This window comes from Pneumocystis murina (assembly GCF_000349005.2).
Source record: "Pneumocystis murina B123 chromosome Unknown supercont1.4, whole genome shotgun sequence".
NCBI lineage: Eukaryota > Fungi > Ascomycota > Pneumocystomycetes > Pneumocystales > Pneumocystaceae > Pneumocystis > Pneumocystis murina.
Window position 1 is genome coordinate 251,677 of NW_017802362.1, and position 14,511 is coordinate 266,187.

Consider the following 14,511-nt stretch of genomic DNA (forward strand, 5'->3'; position numbering starts at 1 on the left):
AATACATAAAAGACTTCCTTTTATTCCAAGTTTCATAACATATTCTAATATCATTCTATTATTTTAAGGACATTATTTTTTTCATTATTTTTATAGAAGCTGCTCCTACGATTTTTCAACGTCAAAAAAAATATGGAAAGCCTTTTAGAACGTCAGCGTGCTCTTCATGAAGATATTGAGCGTCTTGAGCAAGCAATTGCAGACCGTCTAGCACAGGATAATAAGAAGGTATTTATTATAAAGTAATATAAAGTTATTTAAGTTTTTTTTTTTAGATTAAAGATCGTTTATCTCAAGAACATGATGTTGCAAAATTTCTTGATAGGATTGCAGAGCAAAGTAAAAAACTTTTAGATATATACACGAACGAAGACAAGTATTTTAGTATTTTAGATGTGGGGTTTATTGATTTATTTGTCTTTTTTTAGGACGCAATTATTAAATGAAACCTTAACAACTTCTGGAAGTGAATTTGAAGAGTTTTATCGACAGTTAAGGGAGATTAAAGATTTTCATAGAAGATACCCTAATGAAAAAGTCGAAAATTTTGAAGAGTTATATAAAAAAAGTCCAGAAGAAGATGGTAAAGAGTTATTTTAAATATAAACGAAAATCTTAGATAAATAGAAATCTCTAAGATATTTTCGGGAGAGGAGAATTATGGGCGTTTTTTCGACTTAAATGTATTGCACGAGCAATGGTTGAATTTGAAGGGAGTTAAATATATTTCTTATACCAAATATCTAGACTTTTATGATAAGTTTTCAAGTATTCATCCACGAATTAAAAATGAAAATTATTTTAAGTATGAATATATGAAATAAGTTTAGTTCTATGAAGGTTAAATAGATGGTAGGTATTTGGTGAATTTGGAATCGTATTTGGAATCATTTTATAAACGCATCAATCCTTTAGAAGATCATAATAAAATTATATCTGGTATTGAAGCTGATTTTGAAAAAGAATGGAATTCAGGAAAGCTATTAGAACTGATTGTTCCTATGGTAAATACTGGTCTTATTAGTGAAGATATTTTTTGTGATGCGTGTAATAAAAATTATTCAAAAAAAACAGTTTATGATGCACATTTAACAAGCAAAAAACATAAAAAAGCAGAACAAGCTAAAAAAAATAAAGATAAAAATGACGAAAAAATAAACAATGATACAAATGAACATCACCCTCTTCCAAAAATAGACCTTTTAAAAAAACGGATACTTGTCAAAAAAGAATATTTTATTCAAAGGCTTTCTTCACTTTTAAATTCTGAGCGAGAAGCTACAAAGAGAAATGTTGTCCGAAAACAAACATTGACAGATAGAGAGCGCCAAGTATTTCCTTTTGATATGAAAAAATATTTTCTAAATATTTAGGCGGAGCTTGAAGCTGCAGAAAATGAAGAAACAATTATTGAAGAAATAAAGGAAGATGACAGGATATGGAATCCATTAAAGTTACCTCTTGGATGGGATGGAAAGCCAATTCCATATTGGTTATGGAAATTACATGGTTTAGGTGTCGAGTATCCTTGCGAAATCTGTGGTAATTTCATATATATGGGAAGAAAGGCATTTGATAAACATTTTATGGTTTAAAATATTATCTTATATAACATATCATTAAAACTATTAGGAATGGAGACACGTTCATGGACTTCGGTGTTTAGGTATTCAGAATTCTATTCTTTTTAAAGAAATTACTGGTATAGAGGATGCATTGGCATGTGAGTTAATCTCTGTTTATTTTTTCTTCAAATAATAGTTAATAAATAGTATGGGAAAAACTTAAATCTGATAAAAAAAATAGCGATAGACTTCTTGAATCAACTATTGAAATGGAAGATGATCAAGGCAATGTAATGTCTGAAAAGGTTTATAATGATTTAAAAAATCAGGGTTTATTATAATCCTATATAAAAAAATAATTTCAATCATTTTTATTTGTAAATATTAGGGATCAATAAATAATTATATAAAATAAAATACGGTATTTTTGGATTGAAACAAATAGTCATTGTTAAATAAAATAGCAATTCTATCTAAAAATATAAATAAGGGTTATAAGATTCTAAAGCTGTTTTTTTATCTATTCTGTAATTTTTCGAAAACATTCCGAGATTTCTGTTAAAAGCTTTTCATAACGTATTGATACCTCCTGTTCATTATCTGGAACTTCAAATTTCATAAAACTAAGTTTTTGAAAGACTTCCAAAGTACTTTCTCGTACTTTATTCCAAGGGATACTGTAATCATCTACTATATGTAGCGCTTGTTGATAATAGCTAATTATGATCCTCATCATATAAAATGTTTTCCAAATAGGACAATAGCAATCCCATTTACTATATCCATTCCTAAAAACTTACTTAGTTTTATTTTAATAATTACTTTCTATTTACTGCTGAAGAAAGTCATTCTTAATCAATCCTGCCACATCTAAAGTAACTTTATCGACTTCTGATAATGCATTCCTTCCAACCAATCTAATAATTTCTATCATTTCTAAAAAATACTTAATAATTAAGTATTCATATATACATATAAAATACCTTCTTCTTTCTGTAAAATTTCTTTTATTTGATTACGAGTTTCTATAAAGCCTGGGTAGTTATTTTCATACCAAGGTTGTAATGTATTCTAGAGAAAATAAGGAATTCAATAAAAAAAAAAAAAAGGAAAACCAAATATTTAGAATAGGACATAGACCAATTAATGGAGGGAAAATGCTTTCTTTGAGCAAGTTTTTTGTCTAATCCCCAAAATACTTGAACAATACCAAGAGTCGAGGATGTTACAGGATCAGAAAAATCACCTCCAGGTGGAGATACTGCTCCAACAATAGAAATACTACCTTTTCTTATTGGGTTTCCTAAACAGATAACTTTTCCTGCACGTTCATAAAATAATGCTAACTATTTTCATTAATCATATTAAACAAATCATTTGTACGTACTTTAGCACCGAGATAAGCTGGATATCCTGAATCAGCAGGCATCTCTGAAAGACGACTATAACAATTAATTTCTTTAGATTAATATAAACAATTCTTTACCCAGATATTTCACGAAGAGCTTCTGCCCATCTTGATGTAGAATCCGCCATCATTGCAACATCTTTTCCTTGATCCCTGAAATATTCTGAAAGTGTAATTCCGGTATATATAGATGCTTCACGAGCCGCAACAGGCATATTTGATGTATTTGCAACAAGAGTTGTTCTCTTCATAATTGATTCCTTTTTCCCATCAATTTCGATTGACAACTTTAATAGCTTAATAATTAATAAAAATAAAAATATATCCCATACTTCAGGAAAATCCATTAATACTTCTGCCATTTCATTACCTCTTTCACCACATCCAACATAAACAATATAATCAGAATTAGAATATTTAGATAATGACTGTGAAATAACAGTCTTTCCACAACCAAAGGCGCCCGGAATAGCAGTTGTTCCTCCTTGGACACATCTATAAATCGAATTATTAAAATTATAAAAAGTCAGATTATTTACGGAAACAAGGAATCCAAAACACGCTGTCCAGTAAATAATGGAGTATCTGCAGGAATCTTTTCCGCCACAGGACGAGGAGTCCGAACAGGCCAGTGATGAAACATACAATATGATGTTGTTTTTCCATCAAATTCAACTTCAATTATTTTTTCCTTAAAAATATCATAAAAATGCATCTAATAAAAAAAGACAAGATACATCAATAGAATATGACCCATCTTCTGCAATATAAAGAATAGTTCCTTTAGCTTTAGGAGGCAATAAAATTTTATGTTCAGAAAGAAAAGAATTTTCATAAACTGAACCAAATATATCACCTCCTGTAATATGATCGCCCACTTTAAAATTACAAGAAGAAAAATCATATTGAACAGAACGATCCAAAGCGTCTGTATAAATACCTCGAGGAATATAGATACTCTTTGAAAGTAATTGAACCGTTTGAAGTGATCGCTGTACACCATCATATATTTTTCCAGATAATCCTGGCCCCAATTCCACTGAAAGAGGTTTATGTGTTCGAAGAACAGGCTAAAAAAGTCATTAAATAATAATACACATCTTTTTTTAATACATCTCCTACTGCAATACCAGCTATATTACTTAAGTAATAAAAATACAAAAATTATAAAATTCACCTGTTTCCTCATAAACTTGAATAGTTACTTTATCATAATTAATAGAAATCACTTCTCCTACTAACTCATAATAACCAACTTTCACCTACTATTGGTAAGATTTTTATTTTTTAAAAAAAAAAACGTACAAGTTCATACATATAGACTCCTATCATTTTTTCTGCAATTACAATCGGTCCAGAGACAGAGTATACCTATATCATTTACTTACCAAAAAATGTTGAAAAAATGACTTACGAAGCCAAAATCACCCTCTTTTTCAGCATCTCTTAGTTTAACCAAGTATTTCTTAGCATTTTCAATACCTAAAAAACCTTATAAAACACAATTTCATCTTTATTAATTATTTAATTACATCCCACCTAAAATTCATAATATTAGCCAATTCTTATCATTTTTTCCCTTTTATTTTTGTAAAAAGGACAATAAATATCTTACCATCTTATATTAATTAAAAAATAGCCTTTATATCTTACAATGACTCTCTTTTCTGCTTTTATGACTACCTCTACAATATCTTGACGTTGTTAAGTCATCGTTTAATCGATATTTAGCAGCTTTTCGACGACCCAATTGCAGAGAATCCAAACCTCAAAATAATATATAAGAATCAAATTAGACTATTTATTGCCCATAAAGAAGAAAATTTAAAAGAAATCATATAATAGAGAAACTTTATAAAAAACCAGACAAAAAAAAGCGAAAAAAAAGGATAAAAATTGGGCAAAAAATCAACAAATAAGGGTTTTTTAATTTATACAATTATTTGAGTGTATAGGCATGGAAAATATAAAGCCTTTGAATAATTCTTACAGTTATAAATAGAGAGAATCCAATTAACTCCTTTTTTTTTGTAAAAAATTAAATTAATTTTAGTATTTTATAAATCTTTTATTTTTGTTTAAAAGCAGATTCCATTGATTACTACACTCTGGAGAACAACATACTAGAAAAACTTATTGAGAAGGGATCATATTGTCAGTACTCAAGCTCGAGAAACTCAGAATCCGGTGACTTTATACTAGATAGACCTAGTAAAAGAGCGCGAACCTTATCATTAACAGACAATTCTTCTAATATGAAACAAGAGAAAATTAATTCAGATTCTAATAGTAATTTATCGTTAAAAAATGATATTGGAAATCAAATAGATAATGATTTCGTTATATCAGATATACATGATGAAAAAAAAGAATTATTAAAAAATCATCCCATTGAAAAAGAAGAAATCATAAGATTAATATTACAGACACTTAAAGATTTTGGATACAAGTATGTTTATGAGGAAATTCATGTATAATATTTTAGCTAAGATACAAAGGTCTTCTGTATCTCATTTAGAACAAGAATCTGGGTTTTCAGTCGAATCCACGCATGTTTTACAATTTAGGAAATCTATCCTTACTGGGGATTGGAAACACGCAGAAGAACTACTTAGTTTTCTTTATATTAATGAAGAAGTTCCGACGGTTTGTGTTTCATACTATTTTAATTATCTAAACTAATATTTACAGAATATTTTATTTTATCTCAGACAACAAAAGTTCTTAGAACTTTTAGAAGAGAAGAAGATGCCAGAGGCGCTTTCAGTTTTGAGAGAAGAACTTAGTCCTCTTGATTATAATAAAGAAAGACTACATTTTCTTACTAGGTATGCATGTTTTTCTTGTTCATTTTTTCTAACGCATTTTAAAGTTTAATTATGTCATCATCTGTAAATGATCTTAAGAGAAGAGCATCGTGGGATGGTGCAAATGGGATTTCGCGTCAAAAGCTTCTTAAGCAAATTTCAAGTAAAATTACTTAATTAAAATATATTTTTTTTAAATTTGATTGTAGAATATATATCACCTACTTTAATGATTCCAGAAAAAAGACTTATAAATCTTTTAATACAAGCAAAAAATTATCAAATATCACAATGTCTATATCACACAGATTCCAATTTTTCTTCATTGCTTTCAGATCATCATTGTGAAAAAGATCAATTTCCTAATACCGTTATCAAAGTTCTTAGAGATCATACAGATGAGGTATGGTGTACTCGATTTTCCCACAATGGAAAATATTTAGCATCTGCTTCAAAAGATTCTACTGCTATTATTTGGAATCTTCAAGTATTTAAATATTAATTAATATATCTCATTCATTATTTTAGACTTATGAACCTTTATACATATTAAAAGAACATGAAAAGCCAGTTATTTATGTGGATTGGTCTCCTAATGATGAATTAATTTTAACATGTGGTCAAGATCATATGGCAAAATTGTGGGAAGTTAAGGTAGTTTTATTATAAATAAGAATTTTAGATATAAAATCTAAATTTTATAGTCTGGCACATGCATAAAAACAATAACACATCATAAAGACTTTGTGACATCATGTTCTTGGCTTCCTGATGGATCAGGATTCATTACAGCTAGTTTAGATATGGAAGTTATTTTATGGAATATTGATGGAATAATAATTCATCAGTGGAAAGGATCAAGAGTATATGATCTTGCTGTAACTCCAGATGGAAAAAAATTTATAGCAGGTGGAACAGAAAAAATGCTTCATGTCTATAATCTTTTAAATAGAACCCTCGAATTTAGCTTTCTAATGCAAAGCGACTTAACTTGTGTTAGTATTTCAAAAGATTCAAAGTTTGCAATAATTAATGTATCATCACAAGTATGCATTCAATAAATATCTATATATATTATTTCAAAACTAAATATTTTTCAGGAGGTTTATCTTTGGGATTTAGAAAAAATGCAGGTTGTTAAAAAATATGCCGGACAACATCAGGGCAACTATATAATAAGGTCATGTTTTGGGGGTGCTCAAGAAAATTTCATCCTTAGTGGAAGCGAAGGTTCGTACTTTTTTTATTTTTTTGTTTCAATAAATTATTATGCTATTAGATTCTCAAGTTTATGTCTGGCATAGAGAAAATGGTTCTTTAATTGAAACTCTCAAAAGTCATAAGGGTACTGTAAATTCGGTTTCATGGAGTCCAATTAACCCTGTAATGTTTGCATCTGCTGGCGACGATCATACCGTTAGAATGTAAAAAACTATTTTAATACATTATAAATACTTAATTTTTTCTAGATGGGCTAAATCTTCTACCTTGTCAAAAGACAAAGTTTATGATGACATACTTTTAGATTAATTTAAAGGAAACTGAAGATGATTTTTATTTAATACATATTGTTAAAACATTTCATAATATAATTCCAAATATCTTTTTTGGTGTCAATATCTATAGGGTTTATTTATAATTAATATCAGTAATTAGAAAAATCACATCTTTTTAATTCCGGTTTCTAATATTTTTAATTCATCATCTATACGTTTAAATTGCCAAGACCATTTTGTATTATAAAGAAAGGGCCTAAGATCATATCTGTTATCATCTAAACTACATACTCCTCCATGACATGCTGGAGTCAATGTTGTCATTTTATGTCGATTAAAAGAATAATGAAACCAAAAATATTTAACTTTTTCGGCAATCTTTAAATTCATAAGTAAAATAAAACCTTATTTTATAGAAGTTACTTTTGTAGGTGACAAACTACATCCCCATTTATTTAGGAGTTTTATAAACATACTATATGGTCCACATTTATCAATTTTCCTAAGTTTCCCAAAAATATCTAATTCATCATATGTCAAACCCATGTCAACCTTTAAAATTAAGAATGAAATATCATAAAATTTAGATTTATACTTCATCTATCTGAATATAATTTTCAGAAAAAGGCTCGAGCTCAGCAGTTGGTTTAGCAGTCAAAAAATCCTCAAGTAAAATTAATTTAAAATTATCACAAACATATCTAATAAATCTCCTAATATCAGTTTTAGAAAGAGTACCGATGAGACTAATATCAGCGCTCTTATATTAAATCAGTCTAGTTATAAGTCCAAAAATAATACTAACAGAACAATCATATTTTGTAAAATATCCCCTTAAGCTTTTGAAATTAAAAAAATCCTGTACTGGAGACATCTTACCATTCATCTAGGTTCGTAGATCCGAGAACAATAAGAGATCCAGATCTTCCTCTTGTCCATGGAAGTAATTGTGCAAAGAAATAACTAAGAACCATACGGAGGCGGGCCTAATTAACTATCATTTTTTTTAAAAAAAAGGATTATTGATACCTGAAGATTTTGAAAAGCTAAATTTTCACAATCCGATCCTCCATATAATCTAAATTTAGGCAGTTTTCCTGTAACACATGAAAATATTTGTAGTGTTGCTTTAACAAGACTATCAATGTTTAAATCAATATGATAGCTTCCAATTGCACTAGAAAGCTGTCTTGATCTCTGCCTTGTTTCTAAACTGGAATTTTCTGTAGCCATATAAGAAGTATATAAAATTTCCCTAAAATAATAATCTAAATAATACATAAAAATAAACTAGATTTTACTTTACAAATTCTTCTGGAGTTTTTGGAATCCAATCCTTATCCTTAGACCCCCTCAATACTTTAAAAAGATCATCAACAATATGATTATCTGGCATAGTTAAATAATTATAAACAAAATAATGTTAAAAACTTTTATCTTTTATAGAATCGAGAACTTTTTTGCACATAATATATACAATGAGAGCGGTAGCACAACTATCAATTCCTCCACTTAATGCCAAAAAAAATCCGATACTATTCGATTTTCTAAGATAATCCCATAGCCAACACGAGTGACCAAAACTAACCTGTTAATTAAAATATAAAAATATAAATTCTTACGCAATTTCTTCCTCCAGAGAATAAAATTTAGGAATTATTGGAACACTCGGAATTATTTTTTCGATATTTAAATCATATATACTTTTTGTCAAAGTTATAGAACAATAAATTTTATTATAAGAAAGAATATCTGAAGCTTGAACACCTTGGGAAACAATATTTCTATAATTCCTAACATCTTCCAAATCAATAGTTGCTGATATAACATCCTTATTGAACATATATTAGTTATTAATTTTCTATTCTTTAAATACTACCAAATCATTAAGAGAAAATTGTGGTCCTTGTGCTACAACAGATCCATTTACTATAATCATAGAACATCCATCATAATATAACCTATCACCATCACAACCATGCTGGTTTGCATATAAATAAATCCCTCCTGACTTTATCAAGTAAGAATAAAAACATTGACATAATTGTATACTTTTAAAGTAGCTTCTTGAATAAGATTTACTCTTTCAAAATTTTTCCCAGGCTCATAATGACTTCCACTAGAATTACATACTATCTCAACACCAGTTAAAAAAAGATCAATGTGAGGACTAAAAATCAATTTCTTATTAAACTCAATAATAATATATTACCTTAAAGAAGTAAATAGTTCTTCACAAATTTCAAAACCTATAGAAACATCTTGTGTACAAATAATTGAATCACCTATAGGAACTGTTTTCTTGAACCGTAAGTAATAAAAAATTATATTATGAAAATATATACTTGACCAGTAATAGAAAAAACCATTTCAGGAAGATAAAAATCATCTACAAACCGCTTTTTAGGCCAATTGATAAAATATCTCATCTCTCTATAATTTCCATTATTTGCTAGCCATAACTTTGGACGAATTAGAAGAATCTTTTTGTTATAAAGAATCACACGACAATTATATCGTTTATTTTGATGCATAACAGGCCTTCTATTAAAAATAAAATCAACCTATAAAAGTAACTCACATTCCTATATCAATAATTATATCCTGTGTATCGTTTGAAGAAAGTATACGACATAACATTTCCCATGAATGTGTATACGTATCATTTTCCAAAAAATGATCTAATAGAAAAATAAAAAAAAAATATACCATTCACAAAATAATACCATAGCATCCATAGCCTCTATAATTGTTAAAAGAAAAAAATACATTGCTAAAATATAAATCATTACGTTATTTCAAGTTCCGGTCCAATACGGAGAATAGCACCATGTTTTTTTGCTTCAATAATACTTCTAATAATTCTATCACAATTCCCTTCAAAATCTAATGCCCATTGATTCAGTGAACTATAATAAAATATTAAATGAAATAATATAACCTTATCAATTTACCATACTGCAACTGTTATAAACCGATTCATCTTAGCCAAATCTTATAAAAACTTAATAATTAAATTGATGTATAAACCGAAAAATAAAAAATAAGATATAGTCCCTAAAAAAATACCTGAAAAAAATCAAATTCAATAAATCTATCGTTTTAGCGGTAGATAAAATATAATAAAAACATGATTAAATCTATTAAAATAAGTATTATATAATTAAATTAAATAGAAAAACCTGCTAATTTAAAATAATCATCTTTAAAGAATAAAATATATAACAGTTTTTTTAATTTTCAAAAAATAAAGTGACATTAAAAAATAATACTTTTCCATTTTTTATTTTGTTATATGCATTTTTATAATCTGTAGCAGATTATTTAATTATAAGATATTCATCAGGACCAAGAATACCATTAATCCAGTAAAAATTCAAATTTAAAGAAGTCTTTAAAAGTAACAGATAACTCCTGTATATATATCTTTATATTGTTAATTTTAAAATATAAATATAGAAAAATATACTTATCCATTAATTAACTAAAGTCCATTGTAAATATTTGAATCAGCAATTTTAATTGCTAAGTAGAGGAGGGACCAAAATAAACTTGCTGAGGATAATCTCAATAATTGGTAAATGAAATAAGACCAAAATTCCTATGACAAAATAAAAAAGAAACTACTTTAATGCTCAATACAAGTTAGATAATTCGAATTTTTAATAAATCTAAACCATTAAAATTCTCTGACGTATAATTTATAAATAGAAGTCTTAATTTATAAGGCATTCTAAATAATTTATATATAAATGAAATCTTTTTAGGAGTTTCTCCATTAAAGAAAATATAGGCCGTTTAAATAATAAATTAAATATAAAAGAATCCTTATATAGTTTAAGCATATTAGCTAAATATCTAACAATTTCGAAATGACCTAAACAGAAATTATCATATAATCTATAATGATATAATAACTTACGTCAAAAAGTATTGATGGTAATAAATCATAACATATAAAATCATAAATATCAATCAGCTCCAATTATTAATTTAATAATAATATTTAAACCTAAATAATTATTTTTTTAATCTAATTATATACCATTTACAACAGTAATATAAAGAATAAGTAGAGAAAAATTATTCAAGTATGAACTAGTCAGATATAAGACATTCCTATTTATATATTTACTTCCTTTTTGAAGTTTTTTGTATAAAATTGATTGTTTCCCTAGAATATATATCACTCAAATTACAAATATTGTTCTATATTTCTATTTCTAAATCTTTACTTCTAGACAGTGTATAAATCTCATTTTTTGTAACAAAAATAACATCAATAGATTTTCTTAGTGCACTTAAAGTGTTTAATAAGAATATATCTTCAGAAATAATCAACAAATCCGGATTAACATTATAAATAATTCCCATAAAAAAGAAAATATCTATTTCATTTAATAAAGGTATAACCACAAGAGTTAATCAAGAAAAGTGCTTTGCTATCTATTATTAAAAATATTTTAATATTAAGAAATATTAATCATACCTAATATTTGTAATAAAGTTCTCTAATATATTTAGCAAAAAAATAACAGCATTGTTATATTTAAATAAAAACTGAGAAAATATTTTTTCAAATGAAAAAATCATAAAATATCTTTAATGTATTTGAATAATATTATTTATAAAAAAAGAAAACCCATAAAAAACTAAAAATATAAGTATTAAATATTAAACAATAAATATAAACCTTTTCCATTTCACTTACATATAAACAATACATAACTCATTTTTAACCTTTATTCATTCCTTTTTCAAAAATATCTTCAAAAACTTCATATCATTTTTTAAAAAAATTAAATGCTTTTTTTTCAAAAAAAAACAATTTTAATAAAATAATTTTATTCTTATAAATAAATGATCCTTATTTCATATAAATAGACAAAAAATCTGACTAATATTCCAATAAATATAAAAAAATGTCAGAGACCCTTCAATAAAAGAAAAAAACAAAATATTGATAATTAATGATAAAAAAATAAATTAAAGACAATTCATAGTAAAAAATAAACCTCTTCATAAATAAAACGTGTTATTCTCTCAAAATATGTCATTATTATCCTTTTTTTCGCAGAAATTTTTATATCTTCTAAGAAACAAAAAATCTTATATTATACCCTAAATTCAGCTAAAATCTGCGGAAAAAAAGGGAAATATAAATAATACGTATGCACAAAAAGGATTCTATTAAATATTAGCTCTCAATTGACGCAATTTATCCTCTTTTTTTATTAAACAATATTAACCAAATTTAATGACGTTAACTTATACTGTAAATTATCGAATACAGAGAACAGCAAGAATATTTAAAATAAAGAAATATTCAGGTTTTTAAGGGCTTTTAAGTATAAAAAATGAGTTTTCTATATGAAGAACGCAGAAGAAAATCTATGTCTAATTCACCGTTCTCAAATTCATCATTTACACAAGATTTATATAATGAATCACCAGAATCTATAAATTCATTAAAAAAATCAAGAAATTCATTAAATTCAGGAGAAATTAGGAATTATGAATCACCAATATCGTCAGAAATTTATAGATATTGTTCTTCAGATGGTAGAAACATAAGTAGATATGCTTCAGAAACAAATTTGCATTCACCTCATTTATTTTTTCGCTCAAAGATGCAAAGAAAAGCAAATCAAGAGCCTCCAATTGGATTTTGGAGGCATCCTTCATTAGATATTATTTTTAAAAGGGTTAGAAGAGTGGGAGTTAGCGAAGAAACAATCAAAAGATTAATTGTCAATGTATTAGCTATTATTATTATTCAATGGGTGAAAAACTATCTTAATAAGAAGTAAGATAATATATATTTTTGTATAAAGATTTACGGAAAATTAGAAGGTTTATTGAGACATATTTAAAAGAATATAATAGTTTAAAAGTATATTTTAAATATTTTAGTAAGGATCGAATTGTTTTAGAGGATTTTAACAGATATCAGACATATTTATCCACGTTGTTCTGCTTTATAATGTTATCGAAGCAACATTGAGGCTTGTTAGGCCGAAAGATACATTTTTAGATCTTTCATTAACACCAGTACAAAGGAAATTATTTGGACTTGATCCTCATGGTTGAAATTCTCAGGAAAGATATTAAAACTAACATAATTTTTGTAGTATTTCCTTCTTCTTCATTAAATAACACAATTACTCCTCCAAGATATGTGAAAAGTTCTCCGCAGGTTTATTTTCCTTTCTTTAATATTGATTATTAAAGCTAATGATTAGACGAGACAATCGCCACGTCCCTCCCCACAACAGGTAACTCCATATAATGGAAGTTCTCAGTCATCTTGTCCAAATACTGAAACAAAAAATCCTTCAAAGCTTTCACCATTTTACAATGAATTATCATCATCATCACCAACTCTTATGAACATAAATTCATCATCTACAAGCCTTTCAAATGATGAATTTCGGAACAGAACACAGTATATACCAAGTTCCCGGTATTTATATAAACGATACTCATTAGTAAGCTATTTATATACACCTTTTCATTTTAACAATTATATAGAACAATCTTCCAACATATTAACATTGTAAAGAATAATACATAGTTCAATCTATTTTGCACTGCTTTTCTTTTTGTCTTAATAAATTTTCCACAGATCCAGGATTATGTTTAAGTTGCCTTAAATAATACAATTTTGCCCTACGAACCCTTCCAATTGCTTTTTTCAATAATATTTTTATACTTTTAATTGCCGGACTATAAAGATTAAACTTGATTTCCACTCCTGTTTTCAAAATATGGTTTCGAAGACGAAAACTTGTGTCTATACCTTTTCTATGAACTGCAATTAAATATCCTGAAAATGTTGATATATTTGATTTATTTGGGAGTGTATTATATGTTTCAACTTGTAAAATATCCCCTGGTCGAGCAGAATTTGAATTTTTTTTTGAAAAAAGTAAAGTTCTTTCTTCAGTTGGATCTAAAATCTGAATCTGAGATAATTGAACCTTTTTAAGCGCATCTCCTTTAAAAAGAACTGGTAAGTCTTCATAAATAGGTATTTTTTTAGGATTATTTCCTTTTTTTATTAAAATACTGTCCTGAAAATGAGATAGAAAAAAATACCTTTTTTTGTAACAGAACTATAAAACTTAGAAAAGAAAAAAAAAAACTCCCTCATATTTTTTTTTGAAGTTTTGAATCCAAGAATACTTTTATAAATATAACTCATTCTTATGAAAAACAATTTTTTAAAAATTTAA

General features: G+C 26.8%; 6 protein-coding genes across 6 annotated transcripts; 3 read left to right on the forward strand and 3 right to left on the reverse strand.

Moving 5' to 3' along the window:
- Window positions 1-132: 132 nt before the first annotated feature.
- PNEG_01498 (hypothetical protein) lies at window positions 133-1,954 on the forward strand (the record flags this gene model as incomplete). Its single annotated transcript, XM_007875247.1, has 8 exons — window positions 133-228; window positions 276-376; window positions 429-583; window positions 628-805; window positions 857-1,331; window positions 1,374-1,589; window positions 1,633-1,723; window positions 1,773-1,954. 8 exons carry the CDS (start codon window positions 133-135, stop codon window positions 1,904-1,906), a joined length of 1,446 nt encoding a protein of 481 aa, XP_007873438.1. The 3' UTR covers window positions 1,907-1,954.
- A 36-nt stretch (window positions 1,955-1,990) lies between these two features.
- Window positions 1,991-4,632, reverse strand: PNEG_01499 (V-type ATPase, A subunit). Its single transcript, XM_007875248.1, has 15 exons — window positions 4,589-4,632; window positions 4,506-4,512; window positions 4,388-4,455; window positions 4,279-4,344; window positions 4,151-4,235; window positions 4,087-4,106; window positions 3,711-4,043; window positions 3,513-3,664; window positions 3,306-3,468; window positions 3,052-3,260; window positions 2,953-3,007; window positions 2,681-2,911; window positions 2,549-2,636; window positions 2,399-2,501; window positions 1,991-2,353 (listed from the first exon to the last, which is right to left on the reverse strand). Exons 1-15 carry the CDS (start codon window positions 4,589-4,591, stop codon window positions 2,086-2,088), a joined length of 1,851 nt encoding a protein of 616 aa, XP_007873439.1. The 5' UTR covers window positions 4,592-4,632; the 3' UTR covers window positions 1,991-2,085.
- Window positions 4,633-4,744: 112 nt separating this feature from the next.
- Window positions 4,745-7,327, forward strand: PNEG_01500 (hypothetical protein). The gene is made up of 11 exons (XM_007875249.1): window positions 4,745-4,928; window positions 4,976-5,422; window positions 5,472-5,619; window positions 5,665-5,801; window positions 5,846-5,943; window positions 5,990-6,267; window positions 6,309-6,434; window positions 6,485-6,826; window positions 6,881-7,010; window positions 7,060-7,204; window positions 7,250-7,327. Exons 2-11 carry the CDS (start codon window positions 5,229-5,231, stop codon window positions 7,308-7,310), a joined length of 1,659 nt encoding a protein of 552 aa, XP_007873440.1. The 5' UTR covers window positions 4,745-4,928; window positions 4,976-5,228; the 3' UTR covers window positions 7,311-7,327.
- A 64-nt stretch (window positions 7,328-7,391) lies between these two features.
- PNEG_01501 (NAD+ synthetase) lies at window positions 7,392-10,338 on the reverse strand. The gene is made up of 17 exons (XM_007875250.1): window positions 10,231-10,338; window positions 10,069-10,185; window positions 10,003-10,019; window positions 9,858-9,957; window positions 9,622-9,817; window positions 9,489-9,577; window positions 9,329-9,446; window positions 9,156-9,287; window positions 8,899-9,107; window positions 8,708-8,859; window positions 8,578-8,665; window positions 8,306-8,531; window positions 8,156-8,262; window positions 8,082-8,115; window positions 7,872-8,036; window positions 7,700-7,828; window positions 7,392-7,654 (listed from the first exon to the last, which is right to left on the reverse strand). The coding sequence occupies exons 1-17, from the start codon at window positions 10,257-10,259 to the stop codon at window positions 7,442-7,444; spliced, it is 2,121 nt and encodes a 706-aa protein (XP_007873441.1). The 5' UTR covers window positions 10,260-10,338; the 3' UTR covers window positions 7,392-7,441.
- A 2,258-nt stretch (window positions 10,339-12,596) lies between these two features.
- Window positions 12,597-13,908, forward strand: PNEG_01502 (hypothetical protein). The gene is made up of 6 exons (XM_007875251.1): window positions 12,597-13,082; window positions 13,127-13,188; window positions 13,230-13,361; window positions 13,408-13,472; window positions 13,519-13,764; window positions 13,808-13,908. Exons 1-6 carry the CDS (start codon window positions 12,634-12,636, stop codon window positions 13,826-13,828), a joined length of 975 nt encoding a protein of 324 aa, XP_007873442.1. The 5' UTR covers window positions 12,597-12,633; the 3' UTR covers window positions 13,829-13,908.
- On the reverse strand, window positions 13,852-14,429 carry PNEG_01503 (ribosomal protein L19; the record flags this gene model as incomplete). Its single annotated transcript, XM_007875252.1, has 3 exons — window positions 13,852-14,327; window positions 14,375-14,391; window positions 14,422-14,429. The coding sequence occupies 3 exons, from the start codon at window positions 14,427-14,429 to the stop codon at window positions 13,852-13,854; spliced, it is 501 nt and encodes a 166-aa protein (XP_007873443.1).
- Between the last annotated feature and the right edge of the window lie 82 nt (window positions 14,430-14,511).